The sequence below is a fragment of the Rattus norvegicus genome, chromosome 15, assembly GCF_021556685.1.
Source record: "Rattus norvegicus strain SHRSP/BbbUtx chromosome 15, alternate assembly SHRSP_T2T, whole genome shotgun sequence".
Taxonomy (NCBI): domain Eukaryota; kingdom Metazoa; phylum Chordata; class Mammalia; order Rodentia; family Muridae; genus Rattus; species Rattus norvegicus.
In genome coordinates this window covers 25,491,497-25,514,407 of record NC_141548.1, presented here as the reverse complement: position 1 = coordinate 25,514,407, position 22,911 = coordinate 25,491,497, and the positions used below count along the sequence as shown (strand labels likewise).

General features: G+C 46.8%; 1 protein-coding gene across 1 annotated transcript in view; it reads right to left on the bottom strand.

Annotated features, from left to right (window-relative positions):
* Positions 1 to 5,446: 5,446 nt before the first annotated feature.
* The window catches only part of Peli2 (pellino E3 ubiquitin protein ligase family member 2), a 142,159-nt gene continuing 124,694 nt past the window's right edge, over positions 5,447 to 22,911 (bottom strand). The window contains 3 exon segments of the mRNA NM_001107259.1: positions 5,447 to 8,067; positions 11,892 to 12,080; positions 13,743 to 13,937. Coding sequence (NP_001100729.1) covers positions 7,501 to 8,067; positions 11,892 to 12,080; positions 13,743 to 13,937 — 951 coding nt within the window. The 3' untranslated portion in view covers positions 5,447 to 7,500.

The following is a 22,911-nucleotide window of genomic DNA, read 5'->3' as shown; positions in this document are numbered from 1 at the left end:
ACACACATACACACATACACATGCACACGCACACACATACACACATGCACACACACGCACACATACACACATGCACACACGTACACACACATACACACATACACACACACACACACACACGCACGCATGCACACAAACAGAGAGCCTGGGTCTAGTGTGGAAACCTCAAACCCCACCCCAGTGACTTACTTCCTCCAAAAGGGCTGCACCTCCCAGTCCTTCCCAAACAGTTCCCCAACTGGCAACTAAGAATGCAAACCTATGATCCTGTGGGGGCCATTCTCATGCAAACCACCACAGGATATATTTGCCAAACCTTGAGGAACATTAGCTTTCATCAGAGAACCCTTGGGAGCCCCAGTTAGCAATCCAATAAACAAAAGGTAATATGGTTAAATGTGGCTCTTGCCCAGGCTGTCACATACAGGTTGAGGAGGGTTTAATTGGACGAGGCTCCAACTGTGAAGAACTCGAATAGCCACATAGAATTAAACCTGTTAGGGGTATGAAAGGGTTGCTTGTTTGATGCCTAGAAACTGCAGGAAGAACTCTGAGGAAGGCAGAGCTGCAGAAAAGGGGGTGTTCTTGGCCGTATCCTCATCCTCATTCTCTCTCTCTCTCTGTCTCTCTCTCTGTCTCTCTCTCTGTCTCTCTCTCTCTTTCTCTCCACCCCCCCTCTCTCTTTCTCTCTACCCCCCCCTCTCTCTCTCTCTCTCTCTGTGTGTGTGTGTGTGTGTGTGTGTGTGTGCACATATTAAAGTGAATGTTTGGAAGTCACAGGGCAATTTATGGAATATTTATTCCCTCCTTCCTACGATGTGGGTCTCTGGAATGGAATTCAGATTGTCAGGCTTGGTGAAAAGTTCTTTTACCTGATCCTAGGGTGTATCCTTTTTAAACATATGTTTTGGGGTAAAATTCATGTAGTTGCTATCTATCTGTTTAAGTGTAATTCAATCTTTTTCCTGTATAATCACAGTTGACCAATGACCACTAATTTTAGAACCTTTTCACCCCCAAATCTTTTTTTTTGGTTCTTTTTTTCAGAGCTGGGGACCGAACCCAGGGCCTTGCGCTTCCTAGGCAAGCGCTCTACCACTGAGCTAAATCCCCAACCCCACCCCCAAATCTTATACCTACTCATTACCATTCTTTACTTTCCCTTAACCACCAGTGACCATAAATTTGCCTTTGAACTTTTGTGCCTGGCTTCTTATTCTTAATGTACTACAGCCCAAATTTTGATTGTGTGCATACTTTGTTTATCCTTTTTCTTAGGTGATGGGCGTTTGGATAACTCAAGCCTCTCCTATTACGGGTAATGCCAGACTAGCACTGACCCATCCACATGGCTTTTCATAGTAGCAAGGTCATGGAGTCAGCCATGGACGTTCGTAGATGTCCACGAACAGATGAGGGATACAGGAAATGCTGCACATGCGTACAAAGGAATTGTACTCAGTTGTAGGGAAAACGGGATTTGCACAAAAGTGGATGGAACCGGAAACCATTATTTTAAGCGGGGTGGGCAAGGCTCAGAGACAGACGGGTTGCACACATTCTCTCTGGCATGCAGATCCTGGCCTTGGTCAAACATGTATCTTTAGGTGGGAGAAAATGATGGTGAAAACCAGGAAACCAGAAAGAGGCCCAGGAGAGTAAGGGCAGCTCTGAGGGAGGAGGTAGGGAAGGCAATAAAGTAGGAGGGGTACACCGATGATGACAGGGCACATAGCTGAGAAAGAGGTCTGGGAGCCGAGGAGGGTAGGTGGGGATGGATCAAACGTGTGTGGCGATGACTTCGTACGGAAACTTGTAGCTTCCTAGGCTAAAGGTGGAAGGACATTCACTCACGCTTCTTCTGTGTTTCCAGGTCTTTGAGCATGGATCTAGGAGCAGATTGCCAGGCCACACAGGAACCACACGCTGGATGTTCCAAGGAACTGCAAACTGCTCGTCCCAGAGCAACAGCTCTGTTCTCCTATCTGGGGAAGGGAATGTGGGCTCTGGCATTCCGAGCTCTTGTCAAAGCTCCGTGGTGGTCTTTCTTAGTTATCCCAGTGATATAAAGCAGGGCTGTGCATCTTTAATTTGCATTCCCCAGGGGCTAATGATGTTGAGCATATTTTATGTGTTTATTGGGCATTTATGAACCTGGCCAGGGGTGGGGTGGGGGGGACTCTGACCCTTTTTTTATCATGGCCGACAGATATTACCTCCGTTTTGTGAGTTGTCTGTTTGCCAATCACAGTTTCGCTCTGTGCACAGCTTTTGATTTTGATGAAACCCAACGTGTTTATCATTCGTTCCGTTTGCTTTTTCTGGCTGTACTAAAGAAATGGGGTGGTATGAAGTCCCCAGAGTTGAAGCTTTCCTCTAAGAGCTCCACAGTTCCGCTCTTTGACCCGATGAGGTGATATTTTTATTATAAGACCCCACTGAGGTATGGGTCTTTCTTTTCTTTTTTTTTTTTTTTTTTTTCGGAGCTGGGGACCGAACCCAGGGCCTTGCGCGTGCTAGGCAAGCACTCTACCGCTGAGCTAAATCCCCAACCCCAGAGGTATGGGTCTTAATTCCATTCTTCTGCATGAAGATACGCAGTGGTCCTTGATCTATTTGTTGAAAACACCACCCCCCTCAACACACACACACACACACACACACACACACACACACACACATTGAATGAATTCCAGCACACTTGCTAAGTGGGATACAAGTATAACTAGCTGTTTCACTGTAGAAACACATTTTACTATTCATGACATTTCAAATTTGGTAAAAAATAGAACATATGCTTCTTGTATAAAAGGCTATGTTTGTATTTTTTTGAAATGAAAACTCTATTTCCCTCAACAATAGTTATAACCTTTGAGTGTCAATTTGAATAGAAACAAACCTATCGCAAATGCAAATATTTCCTTATGATAGACAGGCTAGCTTAAGGCTCGAGGGCCCATACGCCACTCTTCTGCTATTAAAGGGGAAGTAGGACTATCGCAAAGGTAGTGACACAGTGATAGCGATCAAGAAGACCCACTAATCCTACAACCAGGTTCGATTCTCCTATGAGTTAGATTGATTGGACGGTGATAAAATGTCACAAGAAACAGTAGAAATAAGCGCCGATGGAGTTTCCTTAATAAATCCAAGTTTCTTTAATAAAAAATTTGGGAGATTTCAGACCACGGACGTAAGAATGCAGTGCGTAGAGTATAAGGAAACAACAATCCTGTCTGGGACTCAGGTGGGAAGCTCCAGAAATGTACAATTAAAGTCTACGTCTGCCTCCACGTCCTGCCGAATGTCCCCGTGAAGCCAGTGATAACAAAAGTCTGAAGACAGCTTACAAACATGGTGAGATTCGTTTAATAGCTTTTGGAGATTTTTTTTCCCCTGTAAAATGGCTTGTATTTCCACAGGTACAACAGTGAAGAAATAAATTTCTTGATTTGACATGAAATATAAAAGAACAGATTTTACAAATATAGCCATAAAATTTAACTGCTCGTAACACTATACATGGTAAATATGACCCAGCCCCCTAACTTCTAGATTATTTAACACAGAGAAGCGGCCTGTGATATCACCTTAAGAGGCAGAACATCCTTTTCAGCATGTTTATTTTTGTTTAGAAAGTTAAGCAGACCTGGAAAATAAGTTTGTTTTCCCTACTGCCCATTAGGGAGTCATGAGGGCACGTGGACATTTGTGAGGACGTGTTACTAAAAAGTAATGACAGAATTCTTGTGTTTTTTTACCACTTCAGGAATGCTTAGCTTCCTTTACAAATATTCTCAAGTTCTCTCATTGGCCCTGGGTTATGAAGCAAGGGCTGGAGCCTCGACCTATGCTCACCACCACAGCGACCTATGCTCACCACCGCAGGAGCTTTGGACCCTCAGCCCAAAGGCGGAGCTCTGGGGTCATGAGATTGACAGCTCTGGGAACAGAATCACATCTGGTGAAATCAAGGTCCTGGGGCTTGTCTCTCTTAATTTCTACTGTTAGAGGCAAGACTGCATGAAGCCAGTACTGAGAGTGGCATGACTGCCCACCTCTGTGCCCACCGAAAGGAAAGAACACCTCTGGGGAAGAAAAGCAGGGAGTGGAACCAAGGAGCAACCGTTAGTGCACATATGTAGAGCATGTGTACACTAAACTCTTAAAGGGGTTCAGAAATCAATACTGAGCTCTTACTTGCAGAGACTGGTAAGCAAAAATAGGGGCCCTTGCTGCTTTATGGAAAGTTCTCGACTCTCCAAATACAGTATACGTAATAACTTAAAAACGATTTCCCTACTAGCACTGGGAAACAAATTCTACTACAATCGCACTTACGCCGGTCCTGGCATCTTCTGCACCTAGATTAGCTCGCCTCCATAATGGCCTCCAATGTTTTCTAATGGCTTTCTCCTTTCTCTACACCCTAACCCTGAAAGTCTATAACCAGTTATAATCACGTGGCTTCCCTGAGGCACAAAGGTACCAAACCCTATAATTAACTATTGAGGAATGATATAAATATGCTCTATTTATATTACAAGATTTTAATTCTTCTGGGCCACAGACGGACGGGGATGGGGGAAGGACTTGGAAAGCTTAATGCTTAACTCTGCAGTGTGAACTGTGTAGCCCTTTTTCTTTTTTTTATTTTTTGCAAAAGCTGAACGAAATCAGAGAAATGTTGAGAACCACGGTGTGCATGACCCGGCAGCACCGTTTATTAACAACAACAACAACAACAACAACAATAATAAAAAACACTAGAAAAATACTCAGAGCTATATCCCATTCACTCTGATTTTTCTTTTGTAAGAAAATGACACAAACAACTGAAAAAAAAAATAGCATCTATGGAGGTGTGTCACAAGGGCTTGACTTCTGGAAACCTATTTGAAAAGACGACTGGTCGGGGTGAGACCAGGATGAGCGGTCGGTGGTTTTCTTATATACAAGTGGGAGGAGGTGTGGGGCTCATCGTTCAAGTGATGGCAGCCCAACCGGAACACCCAGAGCTGACCTTGGAGAAGCTTCCTTCTCTCCACGGTCTCATTCTACGTGGGTGAACTTCAGTTCTTCATTCTCAAAAAAAACCAAACAAACCGTTTTTCAAACTTAAAAACCTTTCCTCAGTAGAGAAGCGACTCATCAGAAGCTGCCCCAGTCGCGGTGGCGTGGCTGCCTTTGCAGGCTGACTATTCCTCTGGCAGGGGTCGGGGGTGGGACCTCACCTGGAAACCAAAGAGCTAAGGTGGCCCCTACGGAGAGCCTGTGGTTTATTACCGAGTTCGCCATGTTATGACCTCTGATGCTGGGATGCTTGCCTTATTCCGAGGTATGTGCCAGACATGGTTCTTGACACAGAGTAGTCTGGTATCAGAGTGAACTTCCTTGAAAAAACAAGTTTGGTGCTTTTCTTCTTTTGTTTTTGTTTTTTATTTTTGATGGGTGAAATATAAAATTTAACCTTACTGGGTGTGAGACCCTTTATCTTACAAGATTACGACAGGAACCCTCAAACTATAAATTTCCATATAACTAGAGGCGGGGTGGGGTGGGGTGGGGAGGAAAACCAGTGATAAAAACGCTGGCTGCACCAGGTGGCACCCTAGGTTTCTCTAGAAAGTTCTCTTCTCTCTCTCTCTCTCTCTTTCTCTCTCTCTCTCTCTTTCTCTCTCTCTCTCTCTGTCTTTATTTCATTTTTTTCTGCAGGTTATCTATGTAGAACATAGGGAACTACCAGTAAAAAGACTGTTGTTGGATTTTCACATCATAAATATAATTAAAACAAAAAACTCTCTCATAATTCTTAACAGTCTCCAAGGGAAAATAAAGCTATTTTTAAAATGACAGGTAACTCCAGCAAATTGAGTCGAACTAAGCAGCAACACTACAGAGGAATTAATATTACCGTTTTGCCTTCAGGAAAAACTACTCAAATAGGTTTAATTGGTTGAAAATAGGTGAAATATCTGCTAATAGGCAAGATATGGAAAAACCGATTCAAGTATGGATATGTCATAATCATATAAATTATTTATATTTACAAAAGCTAAAACAGGCAGATCAGATCTGTTGGCGGTCCCTCTGAGCAGATGTTAATTTAACCGAAGACTTTCTCCCTGGGAATGGGGTGGAATGCAGCTAAGCCCAGCAGTGTGTCTCCATGCTGACATTCTGGGAGCCTCTGATACCACTGTCACCAAGCATAGAAAACAAGCACTCAGGCATTATCAATCAATGCAAGATGAAACAGAGAGGGGCAGTGCAGCTCATATGAAACTGATTTAATGATTCCCCAGTAAACACTCACTTGCCCTCTCAAAAGCAGGAATCTCGACCAATCTCTACACACATGCCACTCAGTGCTCCGTGTAGCTGACAATCACATTTAGATTTAGCTTGATTTGCAAACATTAAAAAAAACAAAAAACAAAAAACAAAACCAAAAACCTTATGGGGTTCCTTAAGCTGTGAGGGAAGGTGACAGATGGTGGGAAGGTAGGGGACAGAAATGACAATCTCGCTGTTGCTTGTTGCTTCTGGGCTTAAAAAATCTTGGGCTTTCCTAAGAAGAAGAGAAAGGAAACACAGGACGTGCCAGCAAGTGGTTTTAGAAGTAAAAGCGTATTTTAAATCCCACTTGGGTCTTAAGTTTTCTGGTGTGCAGATAAAACTGATGTTAGAGTACCTAGGACACGCCCGCTGCTGCCACCCTCAGTTCATGAATTCAATCATCAATCAATCAGTTAACCAACCAACCAATCACTTCTTGACATGTAAGTGTCACGCTAAGCAAAATTAATAACAGGGCAGGCTAGGACCATGGGGGGGGGTTCTTTGTTTGACATGCCACATATCTGATGAGTGAATATGTAAGTGAATTCCACTAAAGTTAAAATGAAACAGTATATGGATTCTCTCTTCCACCCAAAGTAAAAAAAAAAAAAAAAAAAAAAAAGTGAGGAAAAGCTACAGAGTTCAAGACAAGTGCATGGTCTACGCCTCCTGTCCACGGGTGTTTGTGGCAGGGCCAACAGAGCTGGCCCTTTGGTACTGGGTCAGATTCTGGCCACTGTCAAGTATTCCCAACCACTGAACATCACCAGATGTGTGACTCCTGTGCCACACAGCTCTGCAGGCTGTGCTCTAAGAGACATCTGCAGAGTACCCTTCTTCTACATTTGTAAAATCTTACCCAAGTTTACAAAGGGGGAAAAAAATCTGGTTAAAAACCTAAAGTTAAAAATAAAAGCATGGCAGTTGAAATCTAATCATTACACAGGTATTAAAGTTTAGTCAGGCAGACCTCAGGTGAGGCTGCTGTTCTGGGCATGCCAAACACAGTGGTATCTGTCATCGCCTGCCCCACCTCTGTCGTCCCAACTCAGTCCGCCGTCCCCTCAACAAAGAGCCTTACAAAAAGGTAGGATCTACAGTTAGTGGCGAAATCTTCACAGTAACGTGTTATCGTCATGTAGACGGTCGTCCAGGGTGTCAGTCCACTGGACCTTGGAAAATCAATTTGATGCAGTTTTGTTCACCAACCAGCTGCGTGGCACAGAACGGACAGGCGGCGTGAAATGCGTGGGTTCCGTGGGGCAGTGGAATCTGGGACCAGTACTTTGCGGACTTCTCCGAACAGACGTGCCCACAGGGGGTGAAAGCGTGAGTTGGAGGTCCTGCATCGACATAAAACCCTGCCTCACAGCCCAGCCAGAGGGGGACATAGGGGCCCACAGTCCTGCACATGGGACACTCCCGCTCGTTGGCTTCGCCGTCGCTCCGATGGCCCCAGCTGTGGTAGCCGTGCACGTGACCGCAGCTCAGGTACGCCCAGGGCTGCTTCTCTTCTACCACTTCCTTCCGGTTGATGCTGGGGAAGGCCAGGGTGTTGAGGCCCACGGGACACTGGGGTCGGGCTGCGTTGATCTCCTGCCGGAGGGCTTCAATGTGCTTCTGAGTCGGTGCGTGGAAGAGGCCGTCGGCGGTTCTCCAGAGGAGCGTGGCCCCGCACAGGTCAATGAGGGAGCCATCTTGCAGGACATTGGTCTCGCTTTCCACCTGCAACAGGTTTAATAGAGACGGCTTTAAAAGCGAAATCCAACGATCTATGGGGGCAAGGGCACCCGAACATTCTTCACGCAGAACGCAACAGAGCAGAAGACAGGGAGGTAACGCATCCCATTAGAAAGGGGAGGGGAGGGCTGGGGATTTAGCTCAGTGGTAGAGCGCTTACCTAGGAAGCAGAAGGCCCTGGGTTCAGTCCCCAGCTCCGGAAAAAAAAGAACCAAAAAAAGGGGGGGGAGGGGAATTATCAACCCCGCCCCCAAGCCTTAGTACCTGTCGATGTCCAGGGTACAACCCAGAGCACAAGGCGCTGAGCTACTTAAGTTGGATTAATGCAGTGGTTACCTTATGAGTTCCACAAACGTCACGCTTCTGTTTTTAACGTTTTATGCTGGTAATACACCCACAGAGCTTAGGACCGAGGAGCTCCTTGCCAGTGAGGACCCATGCTTCTCTGGCAGAGCTGACGCCCCACCAGAGCATCTAACACATCCCAGGCAACCCTTAGCTGCACAGGCCTCGATCTGCCCTTCAGCCGTTTCTCCTAAGGTCCCAGTTTGGAAGCCTTCGTGAACAGGTCTTTGTTTTCCTAGGATGTGTGTGCTGCACGCCCTGTGCTCCTTGTGCTCGCACGGGTGATTAACAGCTGGCAGGTGGCAGCAGGGTCAGGCATGGTCAGCAGGACTCAGCCCAATCCGAGGAAGTGCCAGACGCAAGCTAAGCCCTGAGGGGAGCAAGACTAACAAAACAGAAACCGTGCTCTGCAGGGGTGTGAGCAGGACAGTGCCTGGAGCCAGGGGAGGTAAACGAAGCACTGGCCCACTGGCCCACTGGCCCACTGACCCACTGACCCACAATGGCTGACAGTAGACTCTGGGGGCTCATGGGCCCTTATAGGTGTGTGACCTTGGGGTGGTTACTGAAGCATATTGTCATCCCCTCCCTTTCTTTAGGCTGTAGAAGGTGGCTTTGACGATCAGAAAAACTAAAACAGTGGATTCTTGGACTAAGGTCTGGCAAGTTTCTGTTACCGTTACTTTGATGAAGACAAAGGTTAGGATGAACTCTGAGAGGATTCTTCCTGAATGGAGATTTTGGAGCCAGGAGGAGGGTGATAAGGACAGCCCACTGGAGAGGTATGATTGCCCCAAGTGTGGAACCCACAGGGAGCTCACAGGGCCCTTGGGAACTGAACAGGCTAGGAACTCTGGGTGACAACATAGCACCAGGCAACAGGCCCAGGCTGCGTGGCTGGGGGCCGGGGGAGGTCTTGGTGCCAAGAGAGAATAAGTGTGCCTTTCGCTAGCTCACGTCTAGCTGCATAGTGGATGGACTGGAGGGGTGCAGCGTGGTTGGTCCTCTCTATAAGGCAGAGCTTGAGTACACCACACACAGCAAAGAGTATCTGTGGCACCAGACAAATCGTTAGAGATCTTGATTTGAGGAAGAAACATGTCCGTAATTTTATATAGATCTAAGACCTGTTACTGATAGGCACTGATTCTGAATTTGTCTGGGCTGCGGAGACAGTCCCGTGGGTAAAGCACTACTCGTCTTGCAAGCAGGAAAACCTGAGCTCAGAACCCGTGTGAGAAGGCCATGGGTGGTACTGTGTCCTTGTCATCCCAGAGACAGGAGGCTCTCTGGGAATCACTGGCTAGCCATCTTAGCCTAGTGGCACACGGCCCTGCTTAAAAGGGCAGGCAGTACCAGAGGAATAGTACTAGAGGTTGTCTGTTGTCTCTGTGTGCACAAGTGAGCATGCACAGGTATGCAGGCACGCACGCTCATACTACCTCCTCCTCCTCCACTTCCTCCTCCTCCTCTTCTTTCTCCTCCTCCTCCACCATCACCTCCTCTTCCTCCTCCTCCTCCTCCACCACCACCATCACCTCCTCTTCTTCCTCCTCCTCCACCACCATCACCTCCTCTTCTTCCTCCTCCTCCACCACTCCTCTTCCTCCTCCACCACCAGCACCACCAGCTCCCTCTCCCCCACCTCCTCCTGCTCCTCCACCTCTTCCACCTCCCCCCGCACACCCCCAATTTTGGGGCTGTTTCTTTTTAGCAACGTTGGCAAGTGTCTATGGCACATGCCACTGTCTAGGCTGTATCACAATAACCAAAGGGGATGAGAACCCCACGTGGTGCCACGCTCGCTGGACAGTCTTGCCAGGAATGCTTTATTTACTCTTTTTATTTTCCCTTGCAGGGGACTGAGCACAAGTCCTTGCCCAGGAAGGGTAACAGTAATGTTCAGTAAAGAGCTGAGCTGCCTTCCAACGCCTTGGACTGTGAGACAGAGTCTTACAATGCATCCCCATGTGACCCAGAACTCCCAATCTGCCTGCCTCCACCTCCCCAGTACGATTCAGAGTCAGGGGCTACTGTGCCCGGCTCAGTGTCTGGCTTTTGCTCACACAGGTAGCAAATGCTCAAGTATAACCCAGCTCAGGGGAGCACCAAGCTCAGCCCTCTGGTGCAGTACCGGGTGGAATTCTAACCTGATCTGGGGTCTCAATGTGGTCACCCGGTAACTGGGGCAACATTTAACTTTCATGTGCTACTTCCCTTCCTGGACAAGGTGAGGGGATTCTGTCTCCTGTAGAGAGGGCTGTGTGGAGAGTGGCTGAGCTGACTGCTTGGTAAGGGAGGTGAACGTCGTGTCTGCACCCACCGTGTCTTCTTCCGACACTGTAATGATTAATCACAAGCCAGTTGAGCTAGGGCAGTCTTGTGTAAAATTATCAGATCACCAGAAACATTTTTGTAAGGAAATTGTTTTCATTTCCCCTTTCCTATTAGTAATTTCTCAAAAAGGACTCAGATAAAAACAGAGTTTGCCTGACCTTTCTCAGAAAATGCTTTTCACGTGTGTTCACTGGAGACGCTGAGAAAAGGCGGCCTGGCTGTGAGATGAAGGAAGGGCCCGTCCCTGTCCCTGAGTGGTGTGGAACAGAGGGGGTCAGAAGGACTCTAGAAGCAGGCCTCAGGAGGAGGACAGCCAGCTGTCCATCAGGTCCCTCTCCCTCTCTCCACCTGGAAACATCTGGTCGCCACTTTCATCCCTGCAGCCCATAGGACCCCCACCCCCACCCCGTGTGCTTTGTCCTGGGTTGCCTGGGAAATGTCCGCTTTTCTATAATCTAGAAAGAGGCATCTGCTCTCCCCTTCTAGCTTCTATGCAACAAAGTGGAAGTGAGTGAGTCTCTTCAGGACCTGTGCCATAGCTACTTCCCCGTCAGGAACCTCGGACGCTCCTTACAACCAGAAAGGGACACAGAGGCACTTGTTTCGAGGCTCGGCAATGACACTTCTGAGAAGAGGCCACCATGGGGATACAGGAATGACGCCAAGTAGAACAGCCTACCTTTGTCTAGGGTGAACAGCACTGAGAATGCAATTAGCGTCTATGAAACTAACGGGGGGTGGGGAGGAGCTGCCCACGTAATTATTTCTTAGTTTTAGAAAACCAGATCTTCTAGTTTAAACATTTCCCTCACTGCCTCGCACTGCTCAGGAGTTCTCTGGCTTAGTACAGTATCATGGGGAACGATGAATTCTGCAGTGATAAACACGATTAACGACTGTCTTCTCACGGCGGCCGGGAGTGAAAAATAACACACGTGCACACAGAAATGGCCAGCTACGAGGAGAGGACAGCCGGACCCCTCCAACTCTCCGGAGCTCAGGGGATCGTTTCTGGATCAGAAAATGGCACCTCCTACCCCACACGAAGGTTCTGAGCGTTATCAGCGGGGAAGCGATGGGCACCATGAAGTGCCTGCGTGCATTTTCCAGAGCGGAGCCCAACTCACCAGCTTCCCCCTCTGCTGGGCCGACCTGGTCTCCCTCAAGGTGTACACGTCTCCACAGACGGAGATCTCTCTCCAGACTCCGGGCTGGGACTCATCCGTGAAGCCTCCTCTTGGGTGCATTACCAGGACGCCGTTGGTGGTGAGTCCGTCCATGTGCCCGCCAGGGTTTTTCCACTTTGCCGCCTTCTCCTGGGGAACGACACCACAGACCAGAGTAAGCTTGCTAAGGGAACGCACGGAGCCTCCTAAAATACAGGGAAAGCCAGTCGGCCATAGTGGTGCGCGCCTTTCATCCTAGCACTTGGGAGTCGGAAACAGGTGGTTCTCTGAGTTCGAGGCCAGCCTGGCCCACAGAACGAGTGAGTTACAGGACTGCCGGGGCCACACAGAGAAACACTGCATTGAGAAACAAAGTTCCCTGAAAAGGTGGGAGAGAGGTGAGGGACTTTACTCTCTATTTAAAGCTGATAAGCGGAGTGCAGTGTGCTGGTACGATGCCAGGAGAGGTGTTAAACTGTTTGAGGCGGAAAGGTTCATCTCTGGCCACGCATGACACTCTCCTCGGGAGTTTAAACATACCTGGTACCTGACCTCCTCACTGAGGGATTCTCCTCCCCTGTGTCGAGCCTGGCATCTAAGCCTCCACTCCCTTTCTTTGGCCTCACTTCTGCCTGCTCTCACCCAGGGACCTACAACTGTTTTACATACACTCGAGATCTGGATACAGAAAGAAACAATATTCTTCAATTTTATTAAAGGTTCAAAATTAAAACAAAAAATGTTAAGCCAGTAATGTGGGGGCCGGTGTGTTTCCACGCAAATGGCTGTGCCTGTCCCCAGGGCGGACAGTGATGGGACAGACTGCTCCGGCTTCTGTGCTGCTTTGACGCCCCTCCTGCTTCCGGGACCATGAGGCAGGGCAAGGGGATCAAAGCCCTGCTTAGTACAAACCCATCAGAGCAGTCCCAGGCTCCCTAAGACCCCGGACCACTGATGTCCGAAAGCTCAGGAGAGGGTGGCACACTCAGAAGCAGACCTCCCTCTCCTCTCAAAGCCCAAGTGGCTGGTGTGCCGGCAGAGACAGTGGGCAAGACACAGAAAACAAGGCCCAAGATGTCACAGGACCGCGACATCATCCTGTGCTGGACTGGCCTTCCACGGCACTTCCTGTCATGTTATCCTTTAGGTCACAATGGACAATTACTCCCTGCAACAATATTCTGATTCTAGAGGTATTTGTATCAAGGCAGGATAGTCACTAAAGCTTTTGGGGTTTGTTTATCAAGATACCCCACGAGGGAAGGGCTTTCTCTTTGTTACGACATACCACATACAGGACGGGATACAGCAAACACTCGCCTTTCTGTGAACAGTTAGTTCACTGACAGTTTCTTTCCTTCCAGCTCTAAGGAGTTAAAATTTAGCAGCTCATTTTCCCCTTTGAAATAAACCTCTCAAATTCACCGCAAATGTGTTATACATAATGCTAACATACACGCCTTTAAAATAATTACTGTGTACATTATAACTTATACCGCAAACACAACAACAACGACGGAGTAATCTATGGATCTTCTTTTCACTGAGGCGGCATCTCTCTATGCTGTACAGGCTGGCCTTGAACTTATAACCCTCCCGCTTCTTTCTCCCGAGGGCTGGGTGCATGTGGCCAGGCTTCAAATTATCCTCAGGTCTTTACCGCAGCCTTCTCGGGCTGAAAACTAAAACTTAAAAAAAAAATAAATAAAAAATCTAACTACAGCCTCCATACAAAGCAAATTCCCCCCAAAGTAAGTTCCTATCACAGTAGTGGATGTGAGCCTGAAACCAGAGTACAGTCACAGTACTTACGCCGAGGAATATATTTTTGGAAGAATCGAACCCTGCTGCGAATATGCGTGCTGTGTATGGCTCGTTCCTGTCGCACACGATCCTGCAGGCAAACCTAGAGATGGTGCTCTGTGTGATCTGGGCATCGTCGTTCTGACCGCCGGAAACCGTGTCTGTGACCACGAAGTCGATGGGACTTTCTGTTGACCTGCCCACCTGAAGGAACCAAACATTCTCATGACGCGCATGAAAAAACGTTGCGTTCACAGGGACAGAGGCCCAGAACCCTGTCACCTTCATCATCTCCGCTTAACCATGCCCTTTCTTGTTACTGGAGAGAGAATTTATGGTAGACGGCAACCAGATCTCTTTTAAAACTCCACTTCATTTTATCCTACTATGGACAGTGAGTGAGATCTCCACGCCCCCGCCTCGCCCCACATGCCCTGTGTGTTTTGTGTGCAGACCGACACGCACACAGAGGCCAGAACCCAACTAAGGCTGTCATCGTCAAAGATGCCGTCTACCTCCTGAGACGCTCTCATTGCCTGCTGTTCCCCAGTCTGGCATGGCGGCCTGTGAGCCAGCAGCAGTGAGCCTCCTGTTTCTGCCCCCGGCACTGAGATTACACACATCACTTCACTACCCTTGGTAGAGAGGTGAGTAGCTTACCGACTGAGCTCTCTCCTCAGCCTGAGACGGACATATATAAACACGCAGGACTACAGGTATTATGCTATAGCCTAGACTCCCTGGTCTTACTCATTTTGTATACTGCAACGTTATGTCTGTTAGTCTACCCATTTTAAATATCACGAGAAAGCTCAACTTTCTATTCTTGGAGAATGATGTTGGATTTTCTATCTCGGATCCACTTGGAAATATTTTTACAGCCAATCACTCTTGGTTTTCTATTTTAGGTGGTCTCAAACCTTTAGAGGAACAAAGGAACTGTGCTTGCTGGATTCCGTGAGTCAGAGCCCTTGACTTAAACACAGACCTGCAGGAACAAAGCCCTTCTTACTCTGAGACAGAGGGACAAAGCTGCCATCACTCAGTCAACCTAAGAACAGGGGATGGGCGCTTATCCTAGTCAGTCTAGAGCTCAGAATATGAGTGAAAAAATTTAAAAAGCGCTTCTTAGAAATTCATGAATGGATTAAAAAGAAACTTCTCCGGGGAAGTCTAAACGTTGCTACCAATATCACAGTGTCTTCCTTTCCTTGGTGAGACGTCAACACTGCCAAGAGATTGAATTTTAAGAGAATCTTAAGAGTTCTAACAGGGCCTTTCCCGTTCAGTAGATTCCACCTTCCCCTGTGAACTAGAAGACACGTTTGCTTATGGGTTGGAAAATCCTCAGGATGGGATATTAAACATGGACGTACTGATGGTCCCTATGTGTTTGCCTGGAGGCACTGAAAGACATGGCCTCCAATCAAAGCCATTTACACGAAGATGAAGAATTCCTCACTAAATACACCGCTAATGCCTTCGCCTGAAAACAGGACTGGTTCAGAAGCTGCTCGTGGGAGGAACACATGGGCCCTGACATGTATGCACATAAGGCCATGAAAATCAATTTCCAAGGTGTTTTTGTTCTGGATCGTGAATTCTGCCTGGAAGATAAAGCAATGTAAAATACATGATTTTTTTTTAAAAGAAAATCCAAATGAATAAAGTAAAAGGAAGAGATCTTACAACACGTAGCTCTGCGTGCTTCCCAGGAGTGTCACGAAGTCCCTTTGTAAATTTGTTCTGCCTGTTCCCATGCACTGACTGCCCCAGGAAAGCCAACAGACGTCTATTTCCTCTCATTTTTTTTTCTTTTTTCTTTTTTTTTTCGGAGCTGGGGACCGAACCCAGGGCCTTGTGCTTGCTAGGCAAGCGCTCTACCACTGAGCTAAATCCCCAGCCCCTCCTCTCATTTTTAAATGACCCTTAACTCCTTGTTCTAATGGCATGTGTGTGGGATAGATGAGGTGACTGGTTCCGATGAAATTCATCAACTTGAGCGCATATACACCGCTCAGCGGTGTGCATCTCAGGCTTAGAAAACATACAACTTGCTTAATATGATTTTACCTTCGAGATACCATAAAGCCATACCGTCTAATTCGCCTGTCTAGGGTCGTGTACCTTGCCTCTGCTGGGTTTGTTTTCAACACAGGTGTGCACCTTAGCTCCACTGACTGACAAAGCTGTGAGTCCTTTTGCTGCTGCTATTGTTAAAACTACTTACTAACAAACTTTAAAGTAAGCTTTATATATGCACAGTTAAAAATGAAAAGGTACAAAAGCCGAGAATAAAAGCACAGCCCCTTTCCTTTTAAAAGTACAGTATTTCACCTTTGCTATTTTGGAATCTTACGCACATCTACAATGTGTTCTGATTACATCCACCAGTCCCTGCTGGATTCCTCTCCATGTCCCCGTTCCAAGTCCCAACTTCCTGACATTTCTTTTCTCCTTAAACTGGAGTCCAGTTACTGATGCCCGCATGTGCACTGGTGCAGGGCACAGTCCAACCGCAAAGAAAACTGACCCTTCCTTCCCCAGCAGCCAGGAGCTGTCAACTGCTCCTCAGTGAGGGTGGGCGCCTTGTGAGCCCCTCTCACATCCATGAAGGAATGATTGACTAGTTTGACCCTGAGTCGGTCTTGTGGAGGCAAGCTCTAGGTTTCTTCCTCCTCCTCCTCCTCCTCCCTCTCCACCTCCTCCTCTTCTTCCTCTCCCTCCTCCTCCTCCTCCTTCTCTTCTTCTAAGTTTTACTTTGTAAAAGAAAGGTCACAAATGCTTCAAATATTTAATAAATATAGAAACATAAAAAGGAGTAAATACAGTTTCTTCACACTCAGCACCATACCTCATCCTGAATTTTTATTCTATTAGGGGTGAAACAAATGTGAGAAGCCCTGCACCTTTCCTGGCTATGCCATAAAATCCAAAGCCTGGGTCCTAAGTCTTAGAGAAGGGAGGCGGGACTTCACACACTCTGGGTCCTAATGCCCATCACTCTTGGAGAGGCAGGACTTCACACACTCTGGGTCCTAATGCCCATCACTCTTAGAGAGGTGGGACTTCACACACTCATTTGTAAGCCAAAAGCCACTGTACTTCTAAAGAGCCACATGCTGCTCTTAGACAGGTAGGCAAGGGATGTTCGACTGAGGCCCACTTCCCAGCCCCACCCCTTCATGTCCTCGGCCATTATTTCCCTCCAGGAGTGCAACGTTGTGACTTCCCCCCAAGTCACTAAACTCACGTCCCATGATTCAACTGAAATTGACTTTAAAGACCTGAAATTCTATTTCCAACCGGAGCATTCTGCCTAGATCTGTTATTTTAAGCCCTGCTTTTGTCTGGCTGGCCATACTGTGATCTATCATCTCACCTCTGACTGCACTTTATTTCTGGGGTACTAGTAAGATTTCCTCCTTTAAGACACAAGCCTCTTAGGGCTTTTGCCGGCATGGAAATCTCAGCCACTTTCTTACTGAAAGCCCAGTCGGTGTGGGAAACCTGCCGTCCGTCTTTTCTTCTGTTGGATCAGTTCCCCCTTCTCTTACAGGCAGTTATGTAGACAAGCTGAGAAGCCTCTAAATTTCATCTGACAGTTGAGTGGTACACAAGCCAAGATGCCTCTGAATTCATCTGCTATTCATAGAATGCTGGCACTCGGAGAATGGCTGTAGTGAGAACTTCACTCACCACACTTGAAGTTTTATATATAATAAAAGTGTATTTATTGAAGGGGCCCAGGAAGATGGTTCTGAAATGGCACAAAAGCCTCTCGTTTCTCTTCTTCCTCACTTTCCCCTCTGACACAGAAGAATCATGGCTGTTTCTATCTAGGAGTCTTCTCTTACAGGGGCCTTAGATGCCAAGGGGGGTCCCTTCCCATGACTCTGCTCTGACTGTCACCCGAGTCTTCACTCACTCCCTTAGGTTTGGAGCTCTCTGAGCTGCGGTTAAAGGCACAGATCCGTTCTGGTTTCTGTTAAAGATTCTAACTTGTCACTGATAATCTTCAAATACAGTAAAAATGAGTATTAGAAAAATGACCCTTGGCTCAGACCATCTCAGCCAAGCTGAACTGATATAAAAGTTTCCGTGGCTACTCTTGGAACCTCATCCTGCTGCCAGCACAGTGGGCACAGACCCCCACTGGCCTAAGGAAAGATCTGCCTGCAGCACCAGCTCTCACACCTGTATACGCCTTGGACAACCGCATCCACCTGATCAACTTCCCTTCTTAGCCCAGGCCGGCTGGCTTCCTGTCCGCTCCCTTCTGGGAGTGAGTACACTGCTAACCCCAGGCTACAAGTCTGAACACATCTGCCCCTGGTATTTCTCCTGCACATACTTTCATCTCCTCCCCTTTCTTCTCTCCCATCAAATCTCCTTTACTAACTCCACACTCTGACCAGCAGATCCAACCTATCCTAGGTCTTGTGAGCATCTCTTGTGAGACTCGCTCTGAACAAAAACTTAGATCCTGCAGCCCTTTTCTGGATGGCAATGGCTGCCGTACAATTTGTTCAATCTAAAAGTCAACCCTAAGAACAGGCCTTGGCCTTCCTGTGGTCCCTGTGTACAACCCTGTCACTGGCTTCACAGCATACTTAGGTACTAACATTTTCCCTCCTTGGCTCCAGTTATCACTGTACAGAAGGACTCGAGTTTGTTTGTGTAGCTCAAAACACTTCTGATGGTCTTAGGAATCCTCAACCATGAGTTAATGCTTGCTGATACTTCGTAACTGGTAATTTTGAGTGGTATCTCAGTTCCCGAAATCATCGGAAATCTGTGCTTTCCTGCGGTCAAGACCCAGAGGTTGAGAGCCACTGATCTAGGTCACACACACACAAACACATACACACTTACACACACACACACACACACACACACTCACTCACACACAGTAGTCTACATAGTGAGACCTTGTTCAAACAAAACAGAACTCCTAACATGATGCTTTGTTTAGTACACAGTGAATGAGTGTGTGTGTGAGTGTGTGTATGTGTGCATGAGTGTGTGAGTGTGTGTGTGAATGAGTGTGTGTGTGAGTGTGCGTATGTTAGTGTGAGTGAGTGTGTGTGTGAGAGTGGGTGTGTGTGTGTGTACAGGACAATTTCTAAAAGTAACAGTTTAAAATGCAGGTATTAGTAAATCGATGCTAATTAAATGCTACCATCTAGAACTATAGTGATGCACCTAAGTTAAGTTGGTCTCCTGGCCTCAGAGGCAGAGCACACTTAGTCCTCTCTCTCCTCTGAGCAACAGTGTAAGGCCCCTGAGTCTCCTCTGAGTCCCTGAGATTTGTTTTACTTTCTTGTTGGGAGCTTCTTTATTTCCTTTCTCCATTTATTCCAACCCTAGGAAGCGACTACTAAGATCTTGCTTGCTTCTGTGAATTCAAACTCTAAATCCATCTCTAAATCCCTAAATTCACACCTAGTCCCAACTGTTCATGCTGACACTACCAACACACACGAAACCCTGACTGAGATCGAGCTAACGGGGATGGCTGAGAACGCAGCCTACCCTTAGAACGGTGAATGCTGGTGTACTGTTTGCCTGCCGTAGACTCTGAACATGCATGCTTGTTAAAAGGAGAAAAAGCTGGGCATGGTGTTGCATGCCTTTACCTCAGCACCCAGAAGGCAGATAGAGGTGGATCTCTGAGTTCACGTCCTGCCTGGTGTACATAGTGAGACCCTGTTCAAACAAACAAACCAAAACAAACCAGAACTCCTACCATGACTCTGTTCGGTAGACAGAAAGTGGTAGATATTACAGGGCTGGAGAAATAGCCGTTGGGAGCTGTTCTTCCTGAGGACCTACACTTGGTTCATGGTGCCCACATAAGACAGCTCAGTTCCAGATCTAAGTCCTCTCCTGGCCTCTGCAGTCACCTGCATACAGATGGCATGGACTCTCACACAGAGACACATTTCAAAAACAAAAACTAGATTATTTCAGGAAAACCCACCAGTGTCGTGCTTTCTTAAGAAATATATAGTCTTGTTTGTCTTGCCTCTCTCTGTAAGGAGGAAGCATTGGTTCTGTGTGGAAAACAAAAACCCAAAGCTTACTTCTGCCATGGCAGGCTCTGACCTCAGTTTAAGGTGGTCTTCCCTTCAAAAATCTTGAGTTTTCAGTTTCAAAATTTAGAGGCTATTTTAAAAAAAAATCAGTATTTTCCCTTTTTCTGTCTATGTATGCAAGGGGTTGAAGGAGTAGATGGTTGTGTGAATGTACAATGAGGCCAGAAGTCGATGCCATGTCTTTCCCAGTGACTTTCACCATTATTTACCCTTGGTTTTCTTTCCGCGTGTGTGTGCGTGTGTGCACGCACAGGAGTAATGAATGGGGGGCGTGCATGTAAGGCACTGTGTGGAGGTCAGAGAACAACTTGCCTGAGTTGCTTCTCTATAATTGTAGCTTCTGGGAATTAGGTGTGGGTCATTAGGCTGGAGGGCAAATGCCTTTACCAACTGGGCCCGTTTGCTGGTTCTCTTCATCTTATTTGAAGGACCTCTTGCCGATTCTGGAGCCCCCTGGCAAGACCGGTTGGCCAAGAAGCTCTTGGATCTGCCCAGATTTCTCCCATAATAAAGCAAAGATGTCAAGATGGCACTTCCACCCCACTGTGGTGCACCCTCAGCATTGCCACATATTGGTGGCGAAAAACTCTATCAAGTTTTATTGGATCTTGAGTCTTTTTACTACTTTGACAAAGTGAAGCTCTCAGAAGTTAACTGTAAAACAATCCAACTGCAGCTTTAATTCACTCTGACAAGGGAAGGGCACAAAGAAGAGCATACTCGTCATCGAAGGATGCTGCAGTGGGCATGGGGAAACACTCGAGATTCTCCTTAAAGGGGTGCACCAGCTCCCACTCTGGCACCTGCCTGCCCACTTCGCACGGGACAGACGGCAAGCTGTTGACTTAAGGTTGGGAAAGTGTCTGAGGCAACTGTCAAAGATCACGACGACTGACGGTTGAGGATGCTTCCAGCCCACTTGTAGTAAACAGGCTTTGTGTTAAACATCATTGTAAAGTTCCATAGCAATACTGACAAGAAGTACGCGCCTGTCCGTGGCATACAGAGAGCCATTTAGGTGGCACATGGAATGGCACAGAGAGTGGAACTGCTGCTAATGCTGTGTATAAATAACAGAGGCCTTGCCTCTGAGTTTGAACAACTAAGCCTGTATTTATGGTTATGTCTGTTACTTAGTGCGCAGCTGTCCAGAACTGTTTACCTCACGCGGTCCCTGAATGTGCACACCACTTCTTACTCCTCCCTTCACAGAGCTAGCTGCCTGGACAGTGTCTTATTTACCATTTTAGAGACTTTTAGTGGACTTGAGAAATGCTCCAGTCATTTAATAACGCCAACTTAACAATACAAAATATCTAATACTAATGTAATATTTAGCATTATTGCCTGTATTTAACACCATGACGTAACTGTTTGACACTTCACAGTAAGCAAGCCTAACTAGCTCTGATGCTAACGGTATGACTCACTGTACACAGCGGCACTGATATTTGCTCCACCAATCTGTTCTGAGCTCTGAGTCTGTATTCAGGGCTTTTCCTTGTCCGGCACGAGGCCTTGCGGGGCTCCAGTTACGTTTCTTAAGCAATGCATTGAGCAAGAGCCCTGTGAAACGTCATGTTGCACATACGAAAGGATATCCCTGGGGTGAGTCTGTGGGAAGGGAACGTCTTTCACTTGGGAAGATCAGAGTTGAGTCCAAGTGTGTGAGCATTTCAGGTTTTCCACAGCCATTTCCAAACCGCTGCCTCCCACAGAGGTTGCATCAGTTTATAACGCACTGGAGATTAACCTGTCTCTCCTGTATTTCTGACAAGAGTCTTTGGCTTCCTTTTCTAATCTAGCAAGAGAAAAGGAATGTTCCTCCCCTAATCAAAAATCACATATCCTTTTTTTTTTCTTTCAGTAGATGAGTACAGTGCAGTTTCTTATTTTAATGAGCTATTTAATGTCCTTTTAAAATGAATAGCTGTTACATCCTTTGATGGTATGTCAGCTCGACTGTGTGTACTTTTCTTAGTCGTTTTTTAGGAGTGCCTTATCTTTTAGGACCTCAATTACTTGTGACACGAATTGTAAATATTTCTCCCATTTGTCACTTGCCTTTTACTTTATTACATTTTGGCTATGAAGAAACTTACCTAAAAGACAAAACTTATTCATATTTTATGTTTTGTGGGGATGTCTCAGGATCAGGAAGCTTTAACTTGAGTAATTTATACAGTAATCACTTAATTCAGAAAACCTGGCCACCCAGTCATGTGGAATTTTACAGTGTTAATTTGTGAGGCAGTTTTCTTTCCCAGCTAACTACTGCAATTTTGATCTTAAGTTTTAATCAGATAGCTTATAAGGACAAATGTTTCTCCACAAATTTCGAGGACAGTTTAGAGAGAGGAGACCCTTCTGACAGAGACAGGTTCTTCTTTTCAGTCAGGCGTTGAAGCTCACGTGTGCTATGGAGCTTTCTGGTCGACCCGCTCTACCTGTTCACATGAAGTTCACATTTACCTTTAGTTCTTCCTTAGAAAATGTAACCGTGAACCAAGGATCTGTGGTTAAGTTACATTTCACAGTCATTAACCATTTATGCATAAACTAGTGGCAGAGTGGCTGGGCCAGTGGATCTGAGGGTTTACGTCCCCGGTGCTGCTGTGACGTTGCTGTGACGTTGCTGTGACGTTGCTCTGACGTTGCCCTGTGCACACACTGCCCTGACTCAGTGCTGTCCAGAAGCCACTTCCTCTCAAGGTGCTCGGTGCTGCACTTCCGATCACTAACAGCAAGGAGTACTCTGCCGTGAGCTCGCCTGCATTCAGTGACTTTAAAATACAGCCGCTGGCTACTTCTTATGGTTCTCTTTCTGACAACTGTCCCTGTTTCGCTCTTGCTCCTTTGTAAAGTCTGGGGAAATGGGTGCAGGATGGGGATTTGCATCTGGATTTGCTATCTCGAGCCCCCACTTTAGTTTTTATGTTTCTGACACTCGTAAGGAAGCCACACTGTGAAAAAGAAAGCCTGCTGCTCCATGGGCTAACCCGCCTTCCCACTCTGACACGTGAAGTCACCTCTGTTCATCTACAGGGCCTTTGTCTCTTCATCCCATGCTCACTCCTCCC